The sequence below is a fragment of the Loxodonta africana genome, chromosome 3, assembly GCF_030014295.1.
Source record: "Loxodonta africana isolate mLoxAfr1 chromosome 3, mLoxAfr1.hap2, whole genome shotgun sequence".
NCBI classification, from domain to species: domain Eukaryota; kingdom Metazoa; phylum Chordata; class Mammalia; order Proboscidea; family Elephantidae; genus Loxodonta; species Loxodonta africana.
The window spans coordinates 167,897,701-167,924,782 of record NC_087344.1 but is presented as its reverse complement, the minus strand read 5'-3'; the positions used below and the strand labels follow the sequence as shown (position 1 = coordinate 167,924,782).

Sequence of the window (27,082 nt, the reverse complement as noted above, 5' to 3'; positions counted from 1 at the left end):
TACACTTTCAGCTTGTGACTTATTGTGGAATTGGTAATCATATAGTTTTCTTCCAGTCGGACCCTGGATGCTTAACCATTTGCATGTCAGAGGTCCCTGCCCACGTGTTCTTTGCAGCATCTATATAGATAGTGCCGGTGGGTGTTTTTTTGTAGCAAGAAGATGAGAGTGAGTGTTTTCATTTGTTTTCTGTAACACTCTTAGACCAACTTTACTGCTAACCCTGCAGGGAGTGTTCTATACCACTTTAAAGTATTCAAGGAGCCCTGGTGGCACAGTGGTTAAGAGCTCGGCAGCTAACCAAAAGGTCGGCAGATTGAATCCACTAGCTGCTCCTTGAAAACTCTGGCAGCTCTACTTTGTTCTGTGAGTTCACTATCAACTTGACGGCCATGGGTTTTTTTTTTTTTTTTAATGTTCAAAACCCTTTCATATGTATCTCATTTTGGTTTTGATCTTTACTTCAAACCTGGAGTGTAGGTAGTACATTTATCAGGTTTCAGAATAGCTTGAGGGAAATGAAGGGACTTGCCTAGAGTCATACCACATAAATGAGTTGCAGAGGGGGACTGTCCAGCAAGGGAACTTCATAGACACCTTGCTACCATATGCCCACCCTGCCTATAATATCATTATAAAAACCTTGAGATTTAGGCCATTTTTTCTTAAACTCAGTATATTGGCCTATCCTTATTCTTATTGAGACTGATTCTGGTATTTTCAGACTTTCCCAACTTTGTAAGATGATTTTGCTCTGAGTCACTGATGGGTGTGAGTGGGGTTGTGGTTAGAATCCTGACTCCTCACTTTGGCATATGAGAATGTATAATGGAGCCTGAAGGAGTTCAGTGCTTACCCCTTAGAAAAAGATTGAGTCCTTCGTCATGACTCAGTTTTGTGCAGCGGGATATGAAGTCATAAAAACATAATTGTCTATTGCATGTGTAGGAAAAAAAAACCTTTAGGACATTGAACATAATTTCTACACATCATTTTTATTCATAGTTACAAAGCAGACTCTAAATCATCTCAAATTATTTTTATATGAGTTTTGCTGAGGTCATACATCTTTTTGATTTAAGAATTTGACTCTTAAAATTATCTTCCCCACTGTTGTTGTTCTTTAGTTGCCATCTAGTTAATTCTAACTCATGGCGACCCCGTGTGTACAGAGTAGAACTGTGCTTCATAGGGTTTTCAAGGCTGTGAACTTTTGGAAGCAGATCTCCAGGCCTGTTTTCTGAGGCGCCTCTGGGTGGATTCGAACTGCCAACCTTTTGGTTAGTAGTCCAGCGCTTAACTGTGTGTACCACCCAGGGACTTCATCTTTCCCCCGGCTCTGTGTGAGGATTAGAAATGATAATTTGGCAAAATCTCACAAAGAAAGGTGAGGAGAGAAACTAGAGCAAAAAAAATCTAGTCCTGGTTATACCCCTTTCATTTTGCCAAGTTGAAGTCTCTGGGTGGTGCAAACAGTTAACACACTCACTGCTAACCAAGAGACTGGAGGTTCGAGTCCTCCCAGAGGCAACTTGGAAGAAAGACCTGGCCATCTACTTTTGAAAAATCAGCCATTGAAAACCCCACGGAGCACAGTTCTGTTCTGACACACATGGGGTCACCGTGAGTCAGAATCAACTCCACAGCAACTGGTAACTGGTCTACCAAGTAGCATGGCTAGCTCCAAACTTAGTAACAGACTCTGTGACTTTTTTTGTCGAAAATTTTGTCTGCCTTGGCTCCCTGGCTTTCCATCATCTGATCCCTTTCTTGCCCTTAGCCTCAGTGCTGAGGTTTTTCTCAGCTGGCCTGAGCACTGCTTTTCTACCTCTCCAGCAGCTTATAGTTCATGAGTATTTTCAAACTCATTATCTCTTGTTTATCTCTGATGCCCATGACTATTCTGTGTCCGGGGCAAGCCATTGTTCTTCTCATGGTCCTCATGATACTAGCTGTCTCACCCCAACACGTTAATTGATCGGCCAAGATTTTTTTAAAAAGCTAGCAAGTGGCAGAACAGGGACTCGAGACTTTCACTTCTGACTTCAAATCAGGGCTCTGAACTAGTTCATTCAGGTTTGAATCCCTACTGAGAATTTGCATTTACACCCTAGGTATACTGAATCAAAATCTACCTTTTAACAGATCCCCAGGTGATTCTTAGGTATAATAAATTTTGAGAACCACTGCTCTACTAGTGGTTCTCAGAATTGATCCCTAATCAGCACCAGCAGCAGCAGCAGCAGCATCGCCTGGGAACTTGTTAGAAATGCAAACTCAGCAGAGGCTCAAACCACAACGAACCGGTTTTCAGCCCTGCTTCTAATATACTAATTTTTCTCCCACTTGTTCCATCTTTAGAGAAAAGTTCTGTGTAGAAAGTTCTGTGATTGGTTTATACAATATATTAATTTGGTGTGCACTGACACAACTTTGCCAGAGATTTTCTTTTGTTTCATCGTGTTGGGTTTCTTTTTCTGCAGCAAAAGGAACCAGTGGAAGATGATGAGTCCATTCCCGAGAACGTGCTGAACCTCGATGACCTCACAGCAGAGACTTTAACTGTAAGTTACTGTTCTTTTCTGGGGTACGCACACGGCTAGGCTGGGATTTCTGCTCGTTTGCCTTAACTGCTGCCCACGGCACTGTGGCATCCTCAGGTTTCTGCACCTTGGAATTGTCCCAGCCTGTTCTTGTTGTATCGTATTCTCAAGTATTTATGAGACAGAAGAGATGAAGTGGGAAAGTCAAGGGTAGGAAGAATAGAGGAAAGGAACTGAATTGTACTTGGCTTATGTTGTCATGGAGCCCTGGTTGGCACAGTGATTAAGAGGTCGGCTGCTAACCGAAAGGTCAGCAGTTCGAATCCACTGGCCACTCCTTGGAAACTTTATGGGTCAGTTCTCCTCTGTCCTACAGGGTCCCTGAGTCAGAATCAACTCAGTGGCAGTGGGAAGTTTTCTAGTCACAGACCCGCATGTCAAAACCCTTAATGCAAAATCAGGGCAAGAACATAAACACAAAAACAAGCTAAGCTGCTGTGCTTGAAGGACTAGGTTGGGAGGTGCTCTATCTGTTAAGGGCACCCTGCCCACAGGAAAATCAGAGTGCAGTTTGGTACGCCTGCAGTAGGGAATATAAAATAAGACTGAGACAAGGTCTCTTGCTTTTAATAAACTTACTGTCTTCCTAGAAAAAAACCTGTTGCCGTGGAGTCGATTCTGACTCATGGCAACTCCATATGTGTCAGAGTAGAACTGTGCTCTATAGGGTTTTCAGTGACTGACTTTTTGGAAGTAGATCATCAGGCCTTTCTTCCAGGTGCCTCTGGGTGGCCTCGAACCTCCAGCTTTTCGGTTAGCAGCCAAGTGCAGTAATCATTTGCACCACCCAGGGACTCCTAATCTTCCTAGAGAGCAGTTAAGTGTAGTATAATAATAGAGTAGTAAATTGGTTCACTCAGGAAAATCAGAAAAGTGCGAATTAATGGAAAGTTCTCTTAAAAGAACTCTAGTATTATAAACTCCTGAGATGCGTAGGAACAAGAAGAGTGGTCGGGAATTTATCCCTCTGTCTTAGGCACCCCAAAGGAAAGTGCTGACAGATTTGCAGGACAAGACCATCTATATCCCTGGTTAAATAAATTTCACTTCTTTGAAAGCCTTTTTCCGTTTTTAACATGATACCAAAAGGATTCTCATTTGAGCACAATAGGGCAGCAGAATTGTGTTCCTACTCTGTCCTTGCCTCATTGTGTCCTGGCTACGGATCTGGCCTTGTGCTTTACAGAGCCTGAAAGTCTCTCAAATCAAAAAAGTCCGACTCCTTATCGATGAAGCCATCCTGAAGTGTGATGCCGAGCGGATCAAGCTGGAATCAGAGCGGTTTGAGAACCTCCGTGAGATCGGGAACCTTCTGCATCCCTCTGTGCCCATCAGTAATGATGAGGTAGGCATCCAGGCCACAGTAGGCAGCTGCCTTACATTGTGGCTCTGTCTCTGTTGGGAAGGGGCGGGGTGGGAGGAGAGCCTTAAAACGCTGGCACTCTGTATAATAGGCCTTGTGTCATAAGCAGGCTCTTTGTATATTCCCTCTGCCCACCAATTGAGAATTGACGGAGTCAGATCCTTGCCTGATTGGGAAGTAGCAGAAACAGCAGGTAGGAGGAGACTCCTGGCACAGAAATCTCTTCTAAATAGGGCTGCTGTCCTCCACTGCGTGTTGCCCATGGCAGCAGCAAGTCTTGTGGGAGGGATCTGCTAAATCAACCTAACCCTCTCACCCCCACCCTGCTGAGAAGCTGCAGGTTGAAGGGAAATCTGCATGATAAAAGTTCCCTGCTGAGCGGGAACTTCCCCAGCACAAAGCTGCTCTGAGCCCAGCCTTTGTTCCCTGACACCCCAGCCATGGCAGGGCCCATCTGTGCCTCTTTCATTCATTCCCTGGTGAACGTGAAACTTACTGCTGCCTGGGGTATGCGGGAGGTAGGCTAGCCGAGCAGACTCAGAGGTCAGGGCCCTGAGCCCACCCTCACATGGCCCCAGGACCAATGAGAGTCAGGAAGAATGAAAAACCTACATTCTCATCAGCACCCCAGGCGATGGCCATTGTCATGAGAGGGTTGTCCTTGTGCAGGCCTTTTCAAGAAGAAACTATTTAAGGGGGTTGAAAAAAAAAATACTACAGATCTCTTAGAAAATCATGATTTTAATTTCTAGAATCCCTTCTCAGAGTTTGGAAATTATTATTTTTCTGTTGACCACAAATTCTCCAGCAAATTTCCTTCTCTTGTCTGTACCTAATGAACAGAACCCAGTGTTTGAGTTAAGAGGTAGCAGCATAAAGTTGGGTGCTCTTGGGATAGTGTTTGGAAAGGTGGAGGTTATAGATGTTAGAAACTGTATGTCTTTATCTCCTGGTCTTGTTTCCTTAGGATGCAGACAACAAAGTAGAGAGGATGTGGGGTGATTGTACTGTTAGGAAGAAGTACTCTCATGTGGACCTGGTGGTGATGGTCGATGGCTTTGAAGGTGAAAAGGGAGCCGTGGTTGCTGGGAGTCGAGGGTATTTCCTGAAGGTAAGAGTGGGGAGCCATTGGGGGTAGGATTTAATTTGCAAAAAAATATAACCTACTCAAGGAGGCTCACAAATCCACCATTTATACCACCTTTCTAGTGCTGACTCGTTGGCAATTAGATGCAGTTCTCTTTCTAGCAGAAGAGTGCCACTAAGTGATTCTACATGATGAAATTGACTGATTTGGTCGACCAAGCATGTATTGATTGTCCATTCTGTGTGAACCCCTGTGCTAGGGCAAAAATGATGACTTAGATTCAGGTCTCTGCCTTTAAGGAGCTCAGTGCAATTAGACAATGAGACAAATAATAAAGAATCAGAATCTACTGTGGTAAGTGCTGTGGTATGAGTAGGTCCAGAGTGTTGTGAGAACAGGTAGGGGTGGCAACAAACCCAGATTAGCTGGGGCAGAGAGTGGATGAATTCAGGGAAGCGTCCAGAAGGATATGGGAAGATAATAATTTTGGAAATACTGTACAGATATACTTGGGAATGCTGTACATATACAAATCAACCCAGAGTTTTAAGAATTAGTACACGAAAACGCTCCCATGCTCCCTGGGTGTGTAATCCTTATCCCCTACTTTGGTATCTTAAAGAAAATTTTCTTTACAATTGCCTAAGTGATATCCTGGGCATTGGTGTTTAGAAAGAATCCCTTGAGTCAATTGTTGCAAGGAACTCCGTGGTCTTCACTGGCCCCTTGCCCTGAGTGAGTCCTACCGTGTTGCCCCAGTTGCCTCGGAGTGTAGATTGTGGCAGATGAACATGATGGCAACAGAATGTACTCACGCTGTCCTGTCTCTCTGCTCCTTCAGGGGCCCCTGGTGTTCCTGGAACAGGCACTCATCCAGTATGCCCTTCGCACCTTGGCAAGTCGGGGCTACATTCCCATATATACTCCTTTTTTCATGAGGAAGGAGGTCATGCAAGAAGTAGCACAGCTCAGCCAGTTTGATGAAGAACTTTATAAGGTGAGTAGCCTGGGGCCGAGCCGAGTTGCATATTGACTTCTTCAGTTATGTATCTTAGAGCAGTGTTGTCCAGCAGAACTCTGTGATGACTGAAACGTTCTGTATCTGTGGCTCTTGAACACTTAGGAGTCCTGGTGGTATGGTGGTTGAAGTGCTCAGCTGCTAACCAAAAGGTCGGCAATTTGAACCCACCAGCCGCTCCACAGGAGAAAGATGTGGCAATCTGCTTCAGTAAAGATTTACAGCCTTGGAAACGCTATGAGGCAGTTCTACTCTGTCCTATGGGGTCACTGTGAGTTAGAATCGACTTGACAGCAGTGGGTATTTAGCACTTAAAATGTGACCAGTGCAACTGAGGAACTAAATTTTTTGTTTTAATTAATTTAAATAGCTACGTATGGCTAGTGGCTACCATGCTGGACACATATAGAGCCTATTTATCTCTTCTCAGGTAATCTGTTTGATTTATTTAGAGCATACTTTAATACCAGGTGCTGAAAAAAGAAGTTCATTTATTAGATGCTTGACAAAACCAAATTATAGAAGTAGCACTAGGCCATGTCTTCCTACTCCTGACCCCAGACTGGAAGCATCCACAGGGCAAGATATACTTTTCCTTGGCTTACAGTTTGTGTTCCTTCTTAGCCATGGACCATCTCAGGGAGATCCAGAGGGTTCAAGTTGAGGTTCAGAATGTCATTCTGATCAGCTGGCTTTAACACCAACCGTAGCAGCCCCACTCTGTGTCCAGCACTCAGAATTTCTAGAGTGTCTCTGGCAACAGCTGTCCATCACAACTTAGTCCACTTCTCACTTGTCCCTCTTCTTCAATATTGTCAGAAGTGGGGGACTTTGTTCTTATTGGCTTGTTTCCTCCCAGGACCAACATGGAGGAGCAGTTAGACAACTGCTCTTGGGCTCATCTAATTTATCTTACGTAGGGAGATAAGTTTAATAATTAGAGCCTTCTCGACATTAAGGATGGAATAAAAAAACTCATAGAATCCAGTGAGAATGAAAACACTTTATATCAGAACCTTTGGGACACATCTAAAGCAGTGCTCAGAAAAAAGATCAGTTTATATTCATAAATGCACACATCAAAAAAGAAGAAAGGGCCAAAATCAAAGAATTATCCATACAACTTGAACAAATAGAAAGAGAGCAACAAAAGAAACCCTCGGGCACCAGAAGAAAGCAAATAATAAAAATTAGAGCAGAATTAAATGAAATGGAAAACAGAAAAACAATTGACTAGATTTAAGACCAAAAGCTGGTTCTTTGAAAAAATTAATAAAATTGATAAACCATTGGCCAAACTGACAAAAGAAAAACAGGAGAGGAAGCAATAACCTGAATGAGAAATGAGATGAGCAATATTACAACAGACCCAACTGAAATTAAAAGAATCATATCAGATTACTACAAAAAATGTACTCTTAACAAATTCGAAAACCTGGAAGAAATGGATGAATTCCTAGAAACACACTACCTACCTAAACTAACACAAACAGAGGTAGAACAACTAAATAGACCCATAACAAAAGAAGAGATCGAAAAGATAATGAAAAAACTCCCAACAAAAAAAAGGCCTGTCCCGGACAGCTTCACTGCAGAGTTCTACCTAACTTTCAGAAAAGAATTAACACCACTATTACTAAAGTATTTCACAGCATAGAAAAGGATGGAATACTCCCAAACTCATTCTATGAAGTCAGCATATCCCTGATACCAAAACCAGGTAGAGACACCACAAAAGAAGAAAATGACAGACCTATATCCCTCATGAACGTAGGTGCCAAAAATCCTCAAAAAATTTAGCCAATAGAACTCAACAACATCAAAAAAATAATTCACCGTGACCGAGTAGGATTCATACCAACTATGCAGGAATGGTTCAACATTAGAAAAACAATGTAATCCATTATATAAATAAAACAAAAGACAAGAACCAATCAATTGATCCTATCAATTGATGCAGAAAAGGCATTTGACAAAGTTCAACACCCATTTATGATAAAAACTCTTAGCAAAATAGGAATAGAAGGAAAATTCCTCAACATAATAAAGGGCATTTATACAAAGCCAACAGTCAACATCATCCTAAATGGAGAGAGTCTGAAAGCATTCTACTTGAGATCGGGAACCAGACAAGGATGCCCTTTATCACCACTCTTAACTCAACAGTGTGCTGGAGGCCCTAGCCAGAGCAGTTAGGCTAGATAAAGAAATAAAGGGCATCCAGATTAGTAAGGAAGAAGTAAAATTATCTGTATTTGCAGATGACATGATCTTATTCACAGAAAACCCTAAAGAATCCTGAAGAAAACTACTGAGACTAATAGTAGAGTTCAGCAGAGTATTAGGATATAAGATAAACATACAAAAATCAGTTGGATTCCTCTACACCAACAAAAAGAACATCAAAAAGAAAATCACCAAATCAATACCATTTACAGTAGCCCCCTGGAAGATAAAATACTTAGGAATAAATCTTACCAGAGATGTAAAAGACCTATACAAAGAAAACTACAAGACACTACTGTAAGTAACCTAAAGAGACCTACACAGTGGAAAAACACACCTTGATCATGGATGGGAAGACTTAACATTGTAAAAATGTCTCTCCTACCAAAAGCCATCTATAGATACAATGCAATTCCAATGACGTTTTTTACTGAGATGGAGAAACAAAGCACCAGCTTCATATGGAAAGGAAAGAGGCCCCAAATAAGTAAAGCATTACTGAAAAAGAAGAACAAAGTGGGAGGCCTCACTCTACCTGATTTTAGAACCTATTATACCGCCACAATAGTCAGAACAGCCCGGTACTGGTACAACAACAGATACATAGACCAATGGAACAGAATTGAGAATCCAGACATAATTCCATCCACACATAAGCAGCTGATATTTGATAAAGGCCCAAAGTCAGTTAAATGGGGAAAAGACAGTCTGTTTAACAAATGGTGCTGGCATAACTGGATATCTGTCTTCAAAAAAATGAAATAAGACCCATACCTCACACCATGCACAAAAACTCAAAATGGATCAAAGACCTAAATATAAAATCTAAAATGATAAAAATCATGGAAGAAAAAATAGGGACAATGCTAGGAGCCCTAATACATGGCATAAACAGTATACACAACATTAGTAACAATGCAGAAGAGAAACTAGATAACTGGGAGCTCCTAAAAATCAAACACCTATGCTCATCCAAAGACTTCACCAAAAGAGTAAGAAGATTACCTGCACACTGGGAAAAAGTTTTTAGCTATGACATTTCCAATCAGCGTCTGATCTCTAAAATCTACATGATACTGCAAAAACTCAACTACAAAAAGACAACCCAATTAAAAAATGGGCAAAGTATATGAACAGGCATTTCACTAAAGATATTCAGATAGCTAACAGATACATGAGGAAATGCTCACACTCATTAGCAGTTAGAGAAATGCAAATCAAAACTACAATGAGATTCCATATCCAGCAAGGCTGGCATTAATCCAAAAAACACAAAATAATCAATTTTGGCGAGGTTGTGGAGAGACTGGAACACTTAACACACTGCTGGTGGGAATGTAAAATGGTACAACCACTTTGGAAATTGATTTGGCACTTCCTTAAAAACCTAGAAATAGAACTACCATATGATCCAGCAGTCCCACTCCTTGGAATATATCCTAGAGAAATAAGAACCTTTGCACAGATAGATGCACACCTACGTTCATTGCAGCACTGTTTACAATAGCAAAACAATCGAAGCAACCCAGGTGCCCATCAATGGATAAATGGATAAATAAATTATGGTATATTCACACAATGGAATACTACACATTGATAAAGAACAATGATGAATCCGTGAAACATTTCATAACGTGGAGGAATCTGGACGGCATTATGCTGAGTAAAATTAGTCAGTTGCAAAAGGACAAATATTGTATGAGACCACTATTATAAGAACTTGAGAAATCGTTTAAACAGAGAAGAAAATATTCTTTGATGGTTACTACAATGGAGAGGGAGGGAGGGACGGAGGGAGGGAAAGGGGTTTTTACTAATTAGATAGTAGATAAGAACTTTTTTAGGTGAAGGGAAAGACAACACACAATACAGGAGAGGTCAGGACAACTGGACTAAACGAAAAGCAAAGAAGTTTCCTGAATAAACTGAGTGCTTCAAAAGCCAGCTTAACAGGGGCAGGGGTTTGGGGACCATGGTTTCAGGGGACGTCTAGGTCAATTGGCATAATAAAATCTATTAAGAAAACATTCTGCATCCCACTTTGGAGAATGGTGTCTGGGGTCTTAAACACTAGCAAGCGGCCATCTAAAATGCATTAATTGGTCTCAACCCACCTAGAGCAAAGGAGAATGAAGAACACCAAGGACACAAGGTAATTATGAGCCCAAGAGACAGAAAGGGCCACATAAACCAGAGACTGCATTAGCCTGAGACCAGAAGAACTAGATGGTGCCCGGCTACATCCCATGACTGCCCTGACATGGAACACAACAGAGAACCCCTGAGGGAGCAAGAGAGCAGTGGGATGCAGACCCCAAATTTTCATAAAAAGACCAGACTTAATGGTCTGACTGAGATTAGAAGGACCCCAGAGGTCATGGTCCCCAGACCTTCTGTCGGCCCAGGATAGGAACCATTCCCAAAGCCAACTCTTCAGACAGGGATTGGACTGGACTATGGGATAGAAAATGATACTGGTGAAGAGTGAGCTTCTTAGATCAAGTAGACACATGAGACTATGTGGGCATCTCCTGTCTGGAGGGGAGATGAGAGGACAGAGGGGGTCAGAAGCTGGCCAAATGGACATAAAAATAGAGAGTGGAGGGAAGAATTGTGCTGTCTCATTAGGGGGAGAGCAACGAGGAGTATATAGCAAGGTGTATATAAATTTTTATATGAGAGACTGACTTGATTTGTAAACTTTAACTTAAAGCAAAATAAAAATTTCTTTAAAAATTGTTAAATTGGAACCCAATTTGGTGTGTAAATGTTCACCTAGAACACAATAAAATATTTGGGGGAAAAAAAATTGGAGGCATCTTCGCACTGGGTCATGTTGATGAGCTCAGGATGCAGTGGGAAACAAAATGCTCTCGCTCTAAACCCTGAGCCTTGGCGTGGCCTTGATACCATCCCTCTCTCCTTCTAACGAGGGAAGGAATATGTCCGTGTATGAACTGAATCCTGTTTTACCTTCTTTTTTTTCTAATTTCAACCTCCAAGATAATCACTAAAAACTTTAAGAAGTACCCAGTGCAGGCAATACTAGAGAAAAAGATGAAGGATTGTGTGAACTATTAGGTAGCCAGTGTTGATGTCTCCTGCATCCTCCACCTCTTATCCAGATGCTTCTTGGATTCACAGAGAGAATCACAGGTCTCAGCGGTGAGGACTCTCGGCTGGCACTCCTTGCCTAACATGTCCTTAAGTGCTGTTGAATCGATTCAGACTCATAGCAACTTCATGTGACAGAGTAGGACTGCCCTATAGGGTTTTCCAGACTAATCTTTACAGGAGCAGATAGCCAGGTCTTTCTCCCACAGAGCATCTGAGTGGGTTCAAACAGCCAACCTTTGGGTCAACAGCCAAGTGCTTATGCGCCACCAGCTCTCCCTCTTGCCTAATGTATACCTGAGTTTATGCATTCTCCGGAGCGGCGCTCTCTGGTATAGTAGCCACCAGCCACGTGTGCCTGTTGAGCACTTGCAATGTAGTTACTGCAGCTGAGGAACCAAATTTTTAATTTGATTTACTTTTAATTAGCTGAAATTTAAATAGCTGTATGTGGCTAGTGGCTACTATGTTAGACTGCGCAGTTCTAGAGTTTTTCTGTGTTGGATGTGAATAGCCTGACGAGGGGCTAAATTCCTACTATCAGGTAGCAAAGTAGCTCTCTAGGTTCCCAAACTCTGACCCAGAGAGTTTTTTCCCCTACATTTTTTTTTCTTTCAATTAAAGTAACATAACAACACAGAAAAATTGAAAATGTGTTATCCTGACGTAACAGTTGTCATTTTTTAATATTCTTCTTGGGACATTTGTTGTACGTATGTCCTTTTCATGTACTTATAATCACAACATATATATAGTTTCATAGGTTGCCTTTTTTAGCGATATGAAAAGTATTTTTCTGTGTTACTACCTGGTCTTCATAGTCATCATTTTTAATGGAGATAAGACAGTCAGCTCTTCCTCTATTGAATATTTAGAGTTGTTCCTTTTTTTTGCTATAAATAAATATCACAAGGAACTTTCTCCTGTCTGTAACTTTTTGAAAAAAGTTGCACTATTTTCTTTGGCCAAACACCAAAGTGCAATCTTTAAGGATTTTAACTGCTAGACTAGCCCGTAAGCACCAAGAAAGCAGGTACTGTATCTTTTTGCCCAGCATTGGCAAAAAGGATCTGGCACGTAGTGAGTGCTCCGCAGACATTTGTGAGTGGACTTATTTATATTGCAAACAGCACAGCTTTTATCGCATGCTGCCAGCATCGGCCATGATATGTTATTTTTTTTAATGTTTTGTTTATTAGATAAGTAAAAAATACTATCTCTGTTTAATGTGCATTTCTTTGATCTCTATCAGGGACCCCATCCCCATGCTGCACTGACCCACCCCTCCCTTGTCTTTTTGGTGTCCCCTCTCCACTCCCAGGCAGAGATTAAAGAAACTTCTTCCTGACCCATCACTTGGAGCCCTGGGGCTTCTTGTTTTAGCTGAGTGAAGTCTTCCTCTCTGGCTCTCAACTAGTAAAGGTCCCTGTTCCGACAGGTGATTGGCAAAGGCAGTGAGAAGTCTGATGACAACTCCTATGATGAGAAATACCTGATTGCCACCTCAGAACAGCCCATTGCTGCTCTCCACCGGGACGAGTGGCTGCGTCCGGAGGATCTGCCCATCAAGTATGCCGGCGTGTCCACCTGCTTTCGCCAGGAGGTGGGCTCCCATGGCCGTGACACCCGTGGCATCTTTCGAGTCCATCAGTTTGAGAAGGTGAGTAGATAGTCAAGCCCGGGAACAGGAACCTTCAATGTAACTGTCAGGTGGTTAGAGGAAAGGCAGATTTGTGTTGCTCAGGCCCACCCTAGCTCCAGTGCTTCCTCTCATTGCCTGCATCTCTGTTTCTGGGGGAAAAGCCCGAGAAGCATATGGTGGAGTGGCCATGAGCACAGACTTGAACCAGGTTGTCTGGGCTCAAATGCCAGCTCTACCGTTTACCAGCTGTGTGACCTTGAAGAAGTTGCCTAACCTGTCTGTGCTGTTGCCTCCTCTGTAAAATGAGGATAATAATAGTACCTGTCCTACTACACCTACTATGAGAATTAAGCTAGTTGATAAGTGTAAAATGCTTAGAACAGTACTTGGAGCATATGAGGTGAGTTCTCTGTATGTTGTCATTGTTGCAGTACCAGTCCAGGCCAGCACTAGTCTGTCTTGTCAGGGACCCCAACCTTGCATGCCTCCCAGTGCTGTAGGAATAGGTTTTCATTGCAAGGATATCTCCACCCTTCAGCTTCTGCCACTGTCACTGTCTTGGGTCCCTCTCTGCAGATCGAACAGTTTGTCTACTCATCACCACATGACAACAAGTCATGGGAGATGTTTGACGAGATGATTGGCACCGCAGAGGAGTTCTACCAGTCTTTGGGAATTCCTTACCACATTGTGAATATTGTCTCAGGTAGGAGACCCATCATCTTCCCTGTCTCCCTCTCCTGCATCCCACAGACACCAGCTGTGTGGCCACACAGCAATAGCTCACAATCCAAATAATCTCCCACATTAATTGAAATATCACACTTATTTCCCAGATGCCCTTTTAGCTCAGTAATGAAGTCACTCCTGAGGTTCACCTTTTAGTCAAAAATTAGGCTCATAAAACAAAATGAGACTAAAGGGGCACACCAGCCCAGGGGCAAAGACTAGAAGTCAGGAGGGCACAGGAAAGCTGGTAGTAGGAGACTCAAGGTCAAGAAGAGAGAATGTTGACGTGTCATGGGGTTGTTAACCAGTGTCATAAAACAATACGTGTACTAACTGTTCAATGAGAAGCTAGTTTGTTCTGTAAAACCTTCATCTGAAGTAGGATAAAAAAATAAAATCACATTCTCACTTAGGAGTGTTTGGTGATAATATCTGGGCATGATTTCACTTGCAGGGATAGCATATGAATTAAATAAGCCTTTGGGCTTGCTAAAGGTTAGCCTTCTGAAATACCATCCCTCCTTTATGAATTCTACGGGGTTTTCCTTACAGGTTCTTTGAATCATGCTGCCAGTAAGAAGCTCGACCTGGAGGCCTGGTTTCCGGGCTCTGGAGCCTTCCGAGAGTTGGTCTCCTGTTCTAACTGCACGGACTATCAGGCTCGCCGGCTGCGAATCCGATACGGGCAGACCAGGAAGATGATGGACAAGGTAGAGGGTCCCCAGGGCAACGGGAAGCAGGCCTTCAGTACTAGGTAGATCCATCTGATTTCCTAGCCCTTGGAGTACAAGAGAGGCCCCCAGCACTGTGCAAAAATTAGAGCTTCTCAGTCTAGGCCAAAAAAGGGAATCCAAAAATGACTTCTACTCAGTCAGAACTGGGCTCTTTTAGATACAGACCTGAATCTAGCTCTGTTCTACAAGGTAATTTTAGCTTTTCCCTTTTGGGCTTTGTTTTCCTCAGTTCCAAAGAAATTCCATTTATCTACACAGAATAAATTGGAGGGAATGTCTTCCCTCTTCTCCTCACCCAGTAAGGCCTGTAAACTTACCTCCTCAAACTCAATTTTCAGACTCTACTCTTTTCCAGTGCTCGCTTTGGCAGTGCATATACTAAAATTTGAACGATGCAGAGAAGATTAGCATGGCCCCTCCGCAAGGATGACACACAAATTCATGAAGTGTTCCTTATTTTTAGGAGCCCTGCTGGCTCCGTGGTTAAGTGCTCAGCTGCTAACCAAAAAGTCAGCAGTTTGTATCCACCAGCCCGCTGCCCAGGAGAAAGATGTAGTACTGTGCTTCCATAAAGATTTACAACCTTGGAAACCCTGTGGGGCAGTTCTGCTCTGTCCTGTAGGGTTGCTGTGAATTGGGATAGACGCAACAGAAGTAGGTTTTTTGTTTTTTAATTTTAAATTCTTTTCCAAGTCGGGGGCTTTACAAGGCTTAAAAGGAGAAGCCACAGTGGTAGGGTCTTCCTTCCCTCAAAGGGACTGTGGGCTAATTGGACTCAACTCTCCTCAAAGTACTGAGACATATCATTTCTCATTCATGGAGACATGAGGAGTCTTCCTGGAGTTATCTAATAGGTAATACATACCAAACAATTCGCGTGTCAAAAAAGAAATGATGATGAGCGGAACCCATCATTTTGGTTTGGTTAGTTGCATTTCTGGCTCTGAATAGATGGTTACTGGACAGCAGTAAGACCAGCCAGGAGTTGAGTTTAAGCTGCTCCCCTGGGGCCTCTCCCTTCCCAGGTGGAGTTTGTTCATATGCTCAATGCTACAATGTGCGCCACTACTCGCACCATCTGCGCCATCCTGGAGAACTACCAGACAGAGAAGGGCATCACTGTGCCTGAGAAATTGAAGGAGTTCATGCCGCCAGGTAAGACTCCCAGCCCAGCTCACCTTCCTCTCATCTTTTAGCTTCACACTCTTCTAAATAGCTGGCTCCTTTCAGAAAACCCAGAATTTTCTTGTCCAAACCCCCTCCTCAGCACTCTGCCTGCCCCCTGTAGCCGGGCAGTTCAGGGGACGTGGTTGAGGAAGTAGCCAGCAAATGCAACTAGAGTTCAGAGTGGGCAGGAAAAGGATAAATGAAACCAGTGGCCATGGTGGGCACCCCTTTTTTCAAAGGGATCCTTATGCACTCTCCTCAGAGGTCCTGGGGCTGTGACTCCCTGAGAAACAGTAGGTCATCTGGTTGGCTCTTCCTCCCCAGGTCTCCAAGAACTGATCCCCTTTGTGAAGCCTGCGCCCATTGACCAGGAGCCATCAAAGAAGCAGAAGAAGCAGCATGAGGGCAGCAAAAATAAAATGGCAGCAGGAGAGGTCGCCCTGGAAAACCAGCTGCAGAACATGGCGGTCACGGATGCCTGAACATTCCTTCCGCCCAGCTCTCCAGGCCTCATTCTGTCTGCTGGGATCTCAGAGCCTGCCCAAGGGCAGGGAAGCCAAGTACCTGCTCATCACCCTGCCCTACCTGACTGCATAGCCAAAGGGAACAGCCCACTAAGTTCAGCATAGATGTCCCCATCTCTTTGCTTGAGCATACGATTTAATCACTGAGGACCGATGAAACCATGTAATAAAGCATCTCTGGAGAAGGCTTAGTATTCTTCGTCAGTCTTTTTCCCAGGGCTTTAACCTTGGTTCTGACAAGTCTTCCTGGGACCCTACCGATTTCTGTTCCTCCTTCCAAATAAGCCTCTTCTGTTTAGCAAGTCAGAGAGCCTTTGAGAATGTAGGTGAAAGCAGGGATAGATTAGTTAAGGCTCAGGGGGAAAGTGAACGTCTCAAGTCTTGTGTACACAGGCTTGCAGGACAAGGACCAGCATCTCCTTTATAAATTTGCTCCTGCTGAAAAGCAGTGAGGTAGGGCTAGTTTTGTTGTTGTGTGCTGTGCAGCCTATTGTGACTCATAGTCACCTGGTAGGACAGAGTAGAACTGCCCCTTAGGGTTTCCTAGGCTCTAATATTTGTGGGAGCAGATCATCAGGTCTTTTTTCCTGCTGCGCAGCTGGTGGGTTTGAACTGCCAACCTTTCACTTCACAGCTCAGCTCCTAACCATTGCACCAACAGGGTTCCTAGGACTAACTTAGAGACCAGAATTGATATGAAAAGCTCATAGCACTTCCGTTCACTGGGAAGGGCTCCCGGATAGGGAGGGAAGCTGTAAGGCCTCAAAGTAGATGAGACTATATTCAATTCGAAAGAGCCCCTAGACTCAAGGGCAAGGGTCAGGACCTTATTTACAGCTGTGTCTCTCTTTCCAGTCCTCCCAGAGTGGGGACACCAACTACTTAGCAGCTTGTGGTGCAGCTGCAAAGGTTGGAAATAGCCAGAAGGGCAGGGGGAGGAGAAAGTTTTAACCCTTTCTCTGGGGCTCCACTATTGTCCTAATAGTTCACTCTCTTTGGGGAGGGTGATGTTTAGGCTCTTGATTTACTGCAGCCTTTCATCCTACAGTCTACAAACACTTTGCTTTAATAACACCTTATGTTAGTGCTTTTCTCCTAGGAGCCTAAAATACTTCCTAGAGATGATCTCTTTTATCTTTGTGACAGCCTGAGAAGGTAGGGTGGGGACATGATTATACCCATTCCAGCATTTGGAAGGCAGAAGTCCAAGATGGGTAAGGGAGATGGGACAGCATGGCCAGGAAGAAGTCTGGAGGCTGAACTGGTCCATCACTTAGGAGCCTCTATTTCTTCTCAGCTTCACTCATCCCAAGCAGCAGTTTCCCTGAGCCTGTGAAGCTTGGCACTGAGGGAAGAGGCCATGGGCTTGGTTTTCCACTGGGAGTTGGGGCTGATCCTGTTAACCTTGGTGCTGGAACCCCTGTCAAAACTGGCCATCTGAAAGGGTGACCACAGGGGACCTCTTGCCTTGTCTGGCCATGCCAGCATGGGGCCCACAGGGCAGCTCAACCAGCCTGACTTGACAATAGTCCATTCCCCTCAGCTCTGGGGTAACAAACCAGGGCAAGAGGGCAAAGAGCAAGCTGTTCTCATTTGTCATTTGTAAGGGCCAGAAATGCACATTCCTGTAGCCTCAACTACTTGGTTTGAAGAAAGGCAGCTTACACAGTGAGCAGGAGGCTGTTTTTTCTCCTTGGTTTCAAAAACCCATCTGGCTTTGGGCTTAGAAACTTAAAGAGCCCTCGACACCCCTGTGTCTGTCTTCGCTCTAGCCTCAGAGGTCACTACCCCTACCCTCTTTGGCCCCACAGTACCTGTGACCCTCCTGCCACCAGGAGGCACCAGTTTTCTCCTTGGCCATGAAAGCAGTGTGGGAGGGCAGAAGCTGGGGCTCTGAGCCCCTGGGGGCCCAGGCCTAGCTCTTGGCTAGTCTGCACTGGCTGACTTAACCCTCTTCTCACCCAAGGAGTTTTCTGGAGTGGCCGACCCCAGAGCCCAGACTCCCTGCTGCTTTATGCAGGGAGAGCCTCCTGCACTGTGTTGCCGGAGCCCAGCTCCCCACTCCAGCCTTCCCCTACCTGCCCTGTGGCTGGGGTAAATGTAAACTGGCCAGGGAGCCTGACTAGTGGGAAAGGAATGAGCAGAGGCATGGAAATAGTCCAGTGAATGGTGTGTGGACAACTGGTCTGTCAGCAGAAGGTCTACACCCCTTTCTCCCTGAAGCCAGAGAAGAAAAAAATAATCAGCAAAGGAAAGGGTGACCCTGTAGCTGAGGTCCCTCCCCCACGTCATACATGAGAACACTCAGGCAGACGGACACACACCATTTACTGAGTGCTTACCCTGTGCTAGGCACAGTTAGGAGCAAGAGTTCTAGAGAGAGTGGGACACAGTCCTTGCTTTCAAAGAACTTAGTCCTTTGGGAAAGGTGTGGCTTGCCGTCCTCTGGAGTGAACTGAAAATGAGACTCTTTCGCTGCCTGGAGCAGTGGGACAGAGCTGATGTAATCCTAGGTGAGGATGGGCTGGCTGGAAGCTGAACACCTGGGAATGGCCCAGATGCCTTGACTCCACCCTGGCAGTTGCCTCTACAACCCACAGTTGATGTCCTCATCCCTGGCACCTTGACCTGCCCCGTCTCCAACCTCAGCTCCAAGTTACCTCAGCAAACAACCTCCACAGCGGGGTGGAGTGAGTCAGCGTCTGGGTCTCTCACCAACCCTTGGTTCCCACATCCAGGAATTCAGAGCCCAAATGCTAGGTCTGGGTGCTTCAGGAATCAGGAGAGAGTGAGGGGACACCAGGGCATAGTGTCTGGCCTCTACCAAGAGATGGGGACAACTAGAAGACAAACTTCCGGAGAAACGTTTAAAGGGCCAAGGCAGCTGTGTGGTGACCCCCTGTGAGGCTAAGGGGCCAGCCACTTAGCAGTTATCAGCCAGGACAGAGCCTAACACTTCCCGGTGGTGAAACCTCACTCCTGGGAACTCATCCTCTCCCTGCAGCTTGTCCTCCTTTTCTTTCCTCAGGGTTTACCCTGATTCTGAGAAGTCCTCTCCCATCCCCACACCTCCCACCGGCCGCGGGCGGCCCTGGCTGCACTCCCAGGATGAGTCTGACAGAACTGGGATGGGCCCCAGAGAAATGTCTGCGTGTCGAAGCCTGTGCCAGACGAGGGGCCTGCTCCACTCCCCCAGCCACTTCCCAGCATGGGGTTCCCTAACAGCTCCTCCCAGATACACACAAAAGGGGAGCGCATCCTTGTAGCCATACCCAGTCAGGTCCTGGTGGGGTAATACCACCGCCTCTGACATCGCCCTTTTAAGAGGTCCCTCCTCCCCGGGGGCGGGGGTGCTGCGGGCAGGTTCTTGTTGCAGAAATCCAGAAATGTGCAGTTCCCTTGCGACCAGGAAGGAAAGAAGGAAACCTGAACACCAACCCCTCTAGTTCTCAATCTCCAGGCCCCAAGACCTGAGGGACAGAGGTAGGGGACCCAGGGACCTCTGATACTGAGAAAGCCCCTTTTTCTGGAGGGGAAGGTCCTCTCTTTAGCGGCTCTGATTGGCTAGTTGTCAAGCCCTGCATTTTGGAGAGCCGGTCGTGTTCCTCCTTAGGACTGCAGGCTCCCCTCCCCCTGCACAAAATATGCCGATGAGAAATGGTCTCGGAAATTATTTTCTTCGAGGTGTAAATTGCTGATAGATGATGTGACCCCCTCAGGAGGACTTGTTTTATAAGCCCTGAAGAAACGAAAGAATGAAGCTCCCTAATGGAATAATGTTCGTCTTTTCTTCCTTCCAGCTTGTGTCAGACAAAAAAAAAAAAAATTTTTTTTTTCTGTTCCTTTTCCAAAACCAGCCGTTATTTGCTTGTGCCCTGGATCTCACTGACTTTTTATGTCCTCTGAGTCCTTGTTCCTCAGCTAGCCCTCTCTCAACCTCCCATCTCCCTTTCCCGTCCCCTCCCTTCCCCACCGTTTTCCTCAAAGTACCAACATGCTTATATTTTCCACATCCTAAAACAGCCCTCCTGCCAGCCTGCCTCTCTCTCAACAAATTACAACCCCATCTGCCCCCTTTCCCTCCAAGATAAAGGAACAGTGGACACTTTGCTGGCTCTGCTACCTTAACAACATTCCTGGCCAGGCTGTTCCCGACCCCTCAGAAGGAAGGTGGACTGTTTGAGACAGAGGGAACAGCACATACAAAGGCCCAGAGGCGATACAGAGAAGGGGCAAGAAGAATGCCTGAATGGTGGGCATTCAGAGAGTGAGGGAAAAGTTGAATTGAGACCAGAGAAGTGGGCAAGGTAAGGAGATGATTGGAGTTAGCTGCCCTCAGGTCAGCTCTTGACTCATGTTGACCACATGCACAATGGGATCTGACCACTGAGATCCACAGGATTTTCATTGGCTGATTTTTTGGAAGTAGATTTCCAAGCCTTTCTTCCTAGTCTGTCTTAGCTTGTATCTTAGTTATCTAGGTACAGAATACTAGAGAAATACCGCAAGTGGATGACTTCAACAAACAGAAGTTTGTTCTGTCACAGTCTAGTAGGCTAGAAATCCAAATTAAGGGCATCAGCCCCAGAAGGCTTTCTTTGTCGGCTCTGGAGGACGGTCCTTGTCATCAATTTTCCCCTGGTGTAGGAGCATCTCAGCACAGGTACCTCAGGTCCAAAGGACACGCTCTGCTCCTGGCATTGCTTTCTTGGTGGTATGAGGCCTCCCTGTTTTTTATATCTCAAAAGAGATTGGCTTAAAATGAAATCTAATCTTGTAGGCTGAGTCCTGCCCTATTAACATAACTGCCAATAATCCCATCTCATTAATATCATAGCAATTCATAGAAACAGGATTTACAACACATAGGAAAATCACATCAGATGGCAAAATGGTGGTCAGTCACACAATACCGGGAATCATGGCCTAGCCAAGTTGACAGATATTTGGGGGGGACACAATTCAGTCCATGGCAGTCTGGAAGCTTCACTGAAATGCAAGCCTCCATTGATGGGTGGATAGTGGCTGTGTGTGAGGTGCACTGGCCAGGAACCCAACCAGGGTCTCCCAAATGGAAGGCAAGAATTCTACAACTGAACCACCACCGCCCCTAAGGAAATAGTATCTGACTCTAAATGCTGGTTCCCTAGGGCTCTTGCCTCTCCTTGCTTCTCCTCTGCACGCTCTCCTACCTCTACATGCAGAGCTCCTGAATCCATTATCTCTCCTCCGAGCATCTCCAGACCCAACTCCCTAACCCTCAACACACCATTAGCATCTCCACCAGAATCTGAAAACTGAAAACCCAAAATCTTGTGTCTACTCCTTCACCCCACCCAAAACAAACACTAGGAGTCATCCTGGTCACCTCTCCTCCTCGTCCTGGGTTGCCCTACAGTGCCACTGAGTCCCTTCATCACTGGATTCTGCCCCCTTGGCAGCCTCTTCCTCAGCCTCCACACAGGTCTCGCCTCCTGGACTATGACAACCGTCTCCTTGCTGGTCTGCCAGACCTCAGTCGCTCCATCAGATCCACCCTCCTCACTGCGCAGGAGCAGTCAGATGGTACAGCCCTGCCAAAACACTGCGGATGGCCCTCTCCACCTACAAAAAAAGCCAGACTTCTAAGCCAGAGTCCTGGTTCATCAAAATATGGCCACAGTTCAGATGAACTGGTTCTTCTCCTTTGTCCCCACCATGTGCCCTGTGCTCCAGCACCACCAGACGGCTCAGGTGTCCCAGCACTCACGGTGCATTTTGCCCCTTATATATGTTCACACTATTCTCTCTGCTGTTCCCTCCTGCCTGCCTGTGCAATTCCTCCTCACCCTTCAAATGCCACCTGCTCTATAAAGCCTTCCTCAACACCTCCCCCACACCTCACACACACAGATATCCATGCTGTCTCCTCTTGGCTCTCAGAACGCTCTGAACAAAGCTCTGTGACAGTATTTGTCTCAGTCCCCATTAGACTTCCAGTTGGAACCCCTGCTGAGGAGTCTCATTTCCACCCCAGATATACTGAATCAGAATCTACAGTTTAACAAGATCCCCAGATGATTCTTATGTACAATGAATTTTGAGAACCACTGCTCAGCTAGTGGTTCTCAGAACTGGTCCCCTGGGAACTTGTTAGAAATGCAGATTCTCAGCAGGGGTTCAAAGGAACCCAAGAAGGAAGCCCTAATTAGACTGGTTGCTCTTTGAGGCCAGAACTAGAGCCTTGTTCATCTGTGTACCTCTCATTCTGAGCCCGGAGTCCAGGGTTTGGCACATGGCTAGGGCCAGACACGGCTCCTCCTCACCTCCCACACAATCTCAGGTCTCCTCTGATAAGCTTAACAACTAAGTTACTGCAGATGTTGCTTTGGGATTTGTTGCTTGCAGCTCAGCCCCAGGCTTTGTCTCTTCCCCTCTGTGCTCAGGGGCCAAAAATGATCTCGACTGAGCCTTAGATGGACTGTACACCAGGGTGGGATGCTGGGCCTATTGAGCCACCCTCGGCAAACAGCCAGCACTGTCGGTTGAGCCTCTCTCCTGGATAAGGTGTCCAATGCTATCTTTCAACAAGCCCCAAAGTAAGCCTGTCTAATGGGGCTGGAACATCAGACCTACCCCTGGCTGTAGCTGGCAGGGGAATGCAGTTTTGTGGTTAAAGTGAATGAGTTCAGGCCTGCTCAAAGAGCAGCGTAGAGACCCACTGGCCTGCTAGGTGGTGATGCCAGACATGGAGGGCCACCAGGTCACCCCTTTATGCTGTTTGTCCATTCATTCATTCATCCACCCACTCTTCGTTCGTGTATTCATTCATTTGGTCAGTATTTATCAAGTCAAGTACTGTGCTAGGTACTAAGTGTTCAAGACACACGTGGTCCTCCTGCTCCTGCAGCTTATCACCAGTGGGTAAGACAGATGTTAGTTAACCAAGTCAATGAACAAGTAAGTACTGCATGTAATCACAAATGATGATACATGCCATGTTCGAGACTGCCGTGTTCAACAACTGGAAGGAACCCCGTGTGCCCAGAACAGAGTGAAGGGCAAGGACTTGTAAAAACAGGCTGGCTGGAGTGCTCCATACCAGGCTTTGTGGACCAATACAAGGAGATTGGATTTTATTCAAGGTACAACAGAGGAGCCCAGTGCAGTGGTCTCAGGAGGAGAGTGACAGGCTCAGGTTTAAGATGTTGCAACGTGACTCTGTGAAGGACTTCATGAGGGATCCTTTAATCAGATAAGTCCAGCATATAGCACATTCAACAAGAAAACTTGTCTAGACTCTTCAGTCAATATCACATAAAAGGAAAAAGAAAACTAAAGTGATATAATGACCAAATACAATGTACAAACTTCTGGTTTGAAAGAAGCCACTGTCAAAGGCCTTTGAGGGAACAGTTAGGGAATTTGAATTGGACTGGCTATTGGGTGATACTGGGAATTCTCATCCATATTCTTGGGTTTGGTAGCAGTTCTGTGGGTGTGGGGGACCCTGGCTCCTAGGAGAAGCACGCTAAGAGGTGCAGGGGTGAGGGGCTGTGGCGTCTGTACCTCACTTTCACATCACTCTCCGCATATTGCGAGAGAGGAAGCAAAGGGTCAAAATGATAACAATGATTGAGTCTAGTGGAGAGTATCCAGTTAGTCATCGGACCATTCTCCTAATTTTTCTGTATGCTGGAAATTTCCAAGATAAGAATATTTTTAAACCTAAAAAATATTAATTAAAAAAAAAAAAAGATTATTCAGGTTGCTGAGCAGAGACTGGTTTGGAGGGGAAGAAACCACAGAAAATATCCACAAAACCCTGATTGACTGCCCTGCCCTGTGCCAGACCTGAGGTGGGGGGGCACCCTCAAGGAGTGCACCCTCCAGCTGCCAAGAAAAGTAGGCAAGAAGACCGGGCACTTGGGGTAAGTGGGACAGGACACTCAGGTTTCTGGTCTGCCCCGGGTCAGCATGGCCAGGCTCTCTTCTCCCCATTTCCATGCCTTTTATAAAGCAGCACTGAGCCCAGAAACAGGACGAGGTGCCAGGATCCTCTCCTTTCTCTCCCCTCCCTCTTGACCTTTGGCTGCTGAGAAACAGCCCTGCCTACCCACCGAAGGTCACCATGACCTTTGCCACCAGCAGCCTCCCTCCACACCCCTCCTTCCAAGCAGACTATTGGTCCCAGAATCTCAGCCCACAAGGCCTGAGTCCCTTCCGGAAACTCTGGATCCACCCACACAACAAGGGTCACCTGGTTCTTCTCCATGTAGCCACAGCATTCCTACCCCAATCTCAGCTTCAGCCATGGTGAAAAGCTCACACTTCATTTATTCACTTCATTTATTCATAATATAATGCTTAGACCATCTGGAGGCAGATTGCCTGGGTTTGAATTCTAGCTCTGCCATTTACTAGCTGTGTACCCTGGGAGAAAATGCTTCATGTGTACTATGTGACTTTGCTGATGAAGTTCTCTTGCCAAGAATGTGGTTCCTTACTCTTTAAGATGCGGTCTAAGACCCACCTCCTCAAGAAGGCCCTCTGGGATTTCCTCCATCCTCACTGCTCCCTCCTCTGAATTCCTTTAACCCTTTCTGGAACACTTCCCACTTGCTACCTTGTTCAGTTGAGAGCCAGAGCCACACTTTATCCAAGGTTGTACCCACCACGTGCCTGGGGGAGCCTCAGGAAACAACAGGAGTGAAGAATCAGAGCTGGATGAGAGCCCCAGGGTTATCCCAGGGTCACTTTCCCTCCCTGAGCCTCTACTGTAAAGTGAGAAGCTTCGACTAGAAGAGCAGGAAGACTCTTTTAACAGAGGCAGGAACTTGCTACACCTCTCTTAGGAGGGAGGGCTAAGTTTCCTTAGGGCTGGAAAGTCCCAGGAAGTAGGCAGCCCTTCCCACAGGGGTCAAGGAGGACACCACCAGGGCAACCCCGAGTTTGAGTTTCCTTCCTGTGGAAGTAGCCAAGGATACAGGAGTGTATGGGAGCGGAGGCCCCAGCAGCTGCCTTCCAGTTTGTGGCCCTGGGAGAAGGGAGGGAGAGCATTAAAGACCATTTGCCAGACATGCTTGGAGATGAAGGGAGGGCTTCCTTGCATCCCCTAACCTGTCTACCCTTGGGCAGAAAGGCCTCTCCCCTGGAGGGAGGCTCCCTATGTCAGTGCCTTTTCCCGGCATCCCCCTGCCTCAGCGCCAGGCTCCAGAACCACATTTCATGATCCAGAGCCAAGGATGCTTTCTCTCCCACCCAGAAAGCTTATTTTAGCTCCAAAGGGAGAGAGATGAATGGAGAGCTGTAGTTCCTCCGTGTGTTTGCTTGGGACTTCATCAGAAATGAGAGTCTCATTGCCCAACTTCAGTTCAAGGCATAATTAACAGATGGTATAATTTCCGAGCATCCCCCACTCCACATGGCTATTAGGTGAAAAGCAGTGCCCACGCAGCCCCTAGATCCTCCCAAATCACAGAGTCAAAGGAAGTCTGGAGAGGGAGAGCCCCTGGGTAGGCCATTTAAGCCATCCCCCTGCCTCTGGAGCTGCCCTTCGCCTTGCAGCCTTGCTGAGAGGAAGAAAGCTCATCTTTTATCAAAGGGGAGGGCATTCCCTGAGCACAGGCCCTCCTCCCACTTCCTTCTCCCCATCTTGACCACCCGCCATTGCCCGGAATGTCTAACTCTAATCTCTCTTGCTATATCTAAAAAACCCATCTTTTTATCTTTTCTCCTGGGAAGAAAGAGAACAGCTGATTTCTCATCTTTGGCATCTCTGAGTGGTCACACAGAAGTTCCCAGGGTTTTCAGCCCCTGCTGCGACCCATGGAGAGTGACACTGCTGTGACTGGAGGGCCTTAGAGGTGACTAGTCCAGGGCTTTTCAAACTAGGTTCCTCCACAGAATGGCCCAGGGATTTCAGTGTGCCTGGAGGGGGGTAAACTAGGTGGCCCTGACCCTCTACTTCCACCCAGCAGCACCACTTCCATCAGTTTTATTTGAAAATAGGGTTTTATTGCCAAGTAAAAGTTTGAAGACAATTTGTCTTATTCAATTCCCTCATTTTACAAAAAAGGACACTGAGGCACAGGAACTTGACCAAGGTCACACTGCTGGAGGGTAGGAAGGCTGGGACTAAAACCCAGGCCTTCTCCCCAGGCCAGCCCTCTTACCACCTGACCAGGCCCTTGCTGCTCACCCAGGTGGCCTTGTAGTCCTGGAGGCCTGCATGGGATATGAGAGAGGGAAGCCTCTTCTGGATCACCCTTCACCTTCCCTGTCTGGCTTTTCTTCTTGGTCCAGCTTTCATGCCTGGACTCCCCTGAGGACCCCTGGAATCCCACACAGCCCTTTCAAATAGAAGGCCTATGAGCCCTGGACTGTGAAGGGACTCAGGAGCCCTGTGGGCAGAGCTGTTTGCTGGTCACAGAGCTACGAAAGGAGATGGACATGGATGAGGATCAAGGTAGCCGTAAGAGGTGGTCTCTCCAGACAGGAGACCCTATGTGGCAGTGAAAGCCATAGGCCTAGGACTCAGGAAGCCTGAGTTAAAACTTGACTCTACCCCTCAGGGGCCTTGTGACCCTGTGCAAGTCTTGCCTTCTCTGGGTTTCAGAACCTGGTCACTTCAGGGTGTTTATACCAGTTGGCTTCTACCTCCTCTGACAATCCTGGATCCTAGCTTGCCTCCCCCTGAAGAGCCCAAGTGGTGTCCACCCAGCAGCTGGACCTCAAAAGGTGTCCTTGTCAGACCACATCCTCACTTCCCTAAGGGGTCAGGTGCTTCAGGACCTTCCTGTGGCTTCCCAAGAGAGTAGGGTGTCTCTATGGAATCGGGGGAGGGGGGGAGGGGGCTTTGTACTGTCAAAAACAAACAAACGTGGACATTGAGTC

The 27,082-nt window shown here is 46.1% G+C and overlaps 1 protein-coding gene and 1 non-coding gene across 2 annotated transcripts in view; both read left to right on the top strand.

The window, feature by feature from the left end:
• Positions 1 to 16,394, top strand: part of SARS1 (seryl-tRNA synthetase 1) — a 29,626-nt gene extending 13,232 nt beyond the window's left edge. The window contains exons 3-11 of the mRNA XM_003409544.3: positions 2,484 to 2,564; positions 3,790 to 3,948; positions 4,934 to 5,077; positions 5,895 to 6,050; positions 12,850 to 13,071; positions 13,630 to 13,759; positions 14,335 to 14,492; positions 15,542 to 15,671; positions 16,008 to 16,394. Coding sequence (XP_003409592.1) covers positions 2,484 to 2,564; positions 3,790 to 3,948; positions 4,934 to 5,077; positions 5,895 to 6,050; positions 12,850 to 13,071; positions 13,630 to 13,759; positions 14,335 to 14,492; positions 15,542 to 15,671; positions 16,008 to 16,165 — 1,338 coding nt within the window. The 3' untranslated portion in view covers positions 16,166 to 16,394. The remainder of the gene's footprint in view (positions 1 to 2,483; positions 2,565 to 3,789; positions 3,949 to 4,933; positions 5,078 to 5,894; positions 6,051 to 12,849; positions 13,072 to 13,629; positions 13,760 to 14,334; positions 14,493 to 15,541; positions 15,672 to 16,007) is intronic.
• LOC111750533 (U6 spliceosomal RNA) lies at positions 14,871 to 14,977 on the top strand. The gene has a single exon (XR_002785640.1). It is a non-coding gene; the product is annotated as a U6 spliceosomal RNA (small nuclear RNA).
• Positions 16,395 to 27,082: the final 10,688 nt, after the last annotated feature.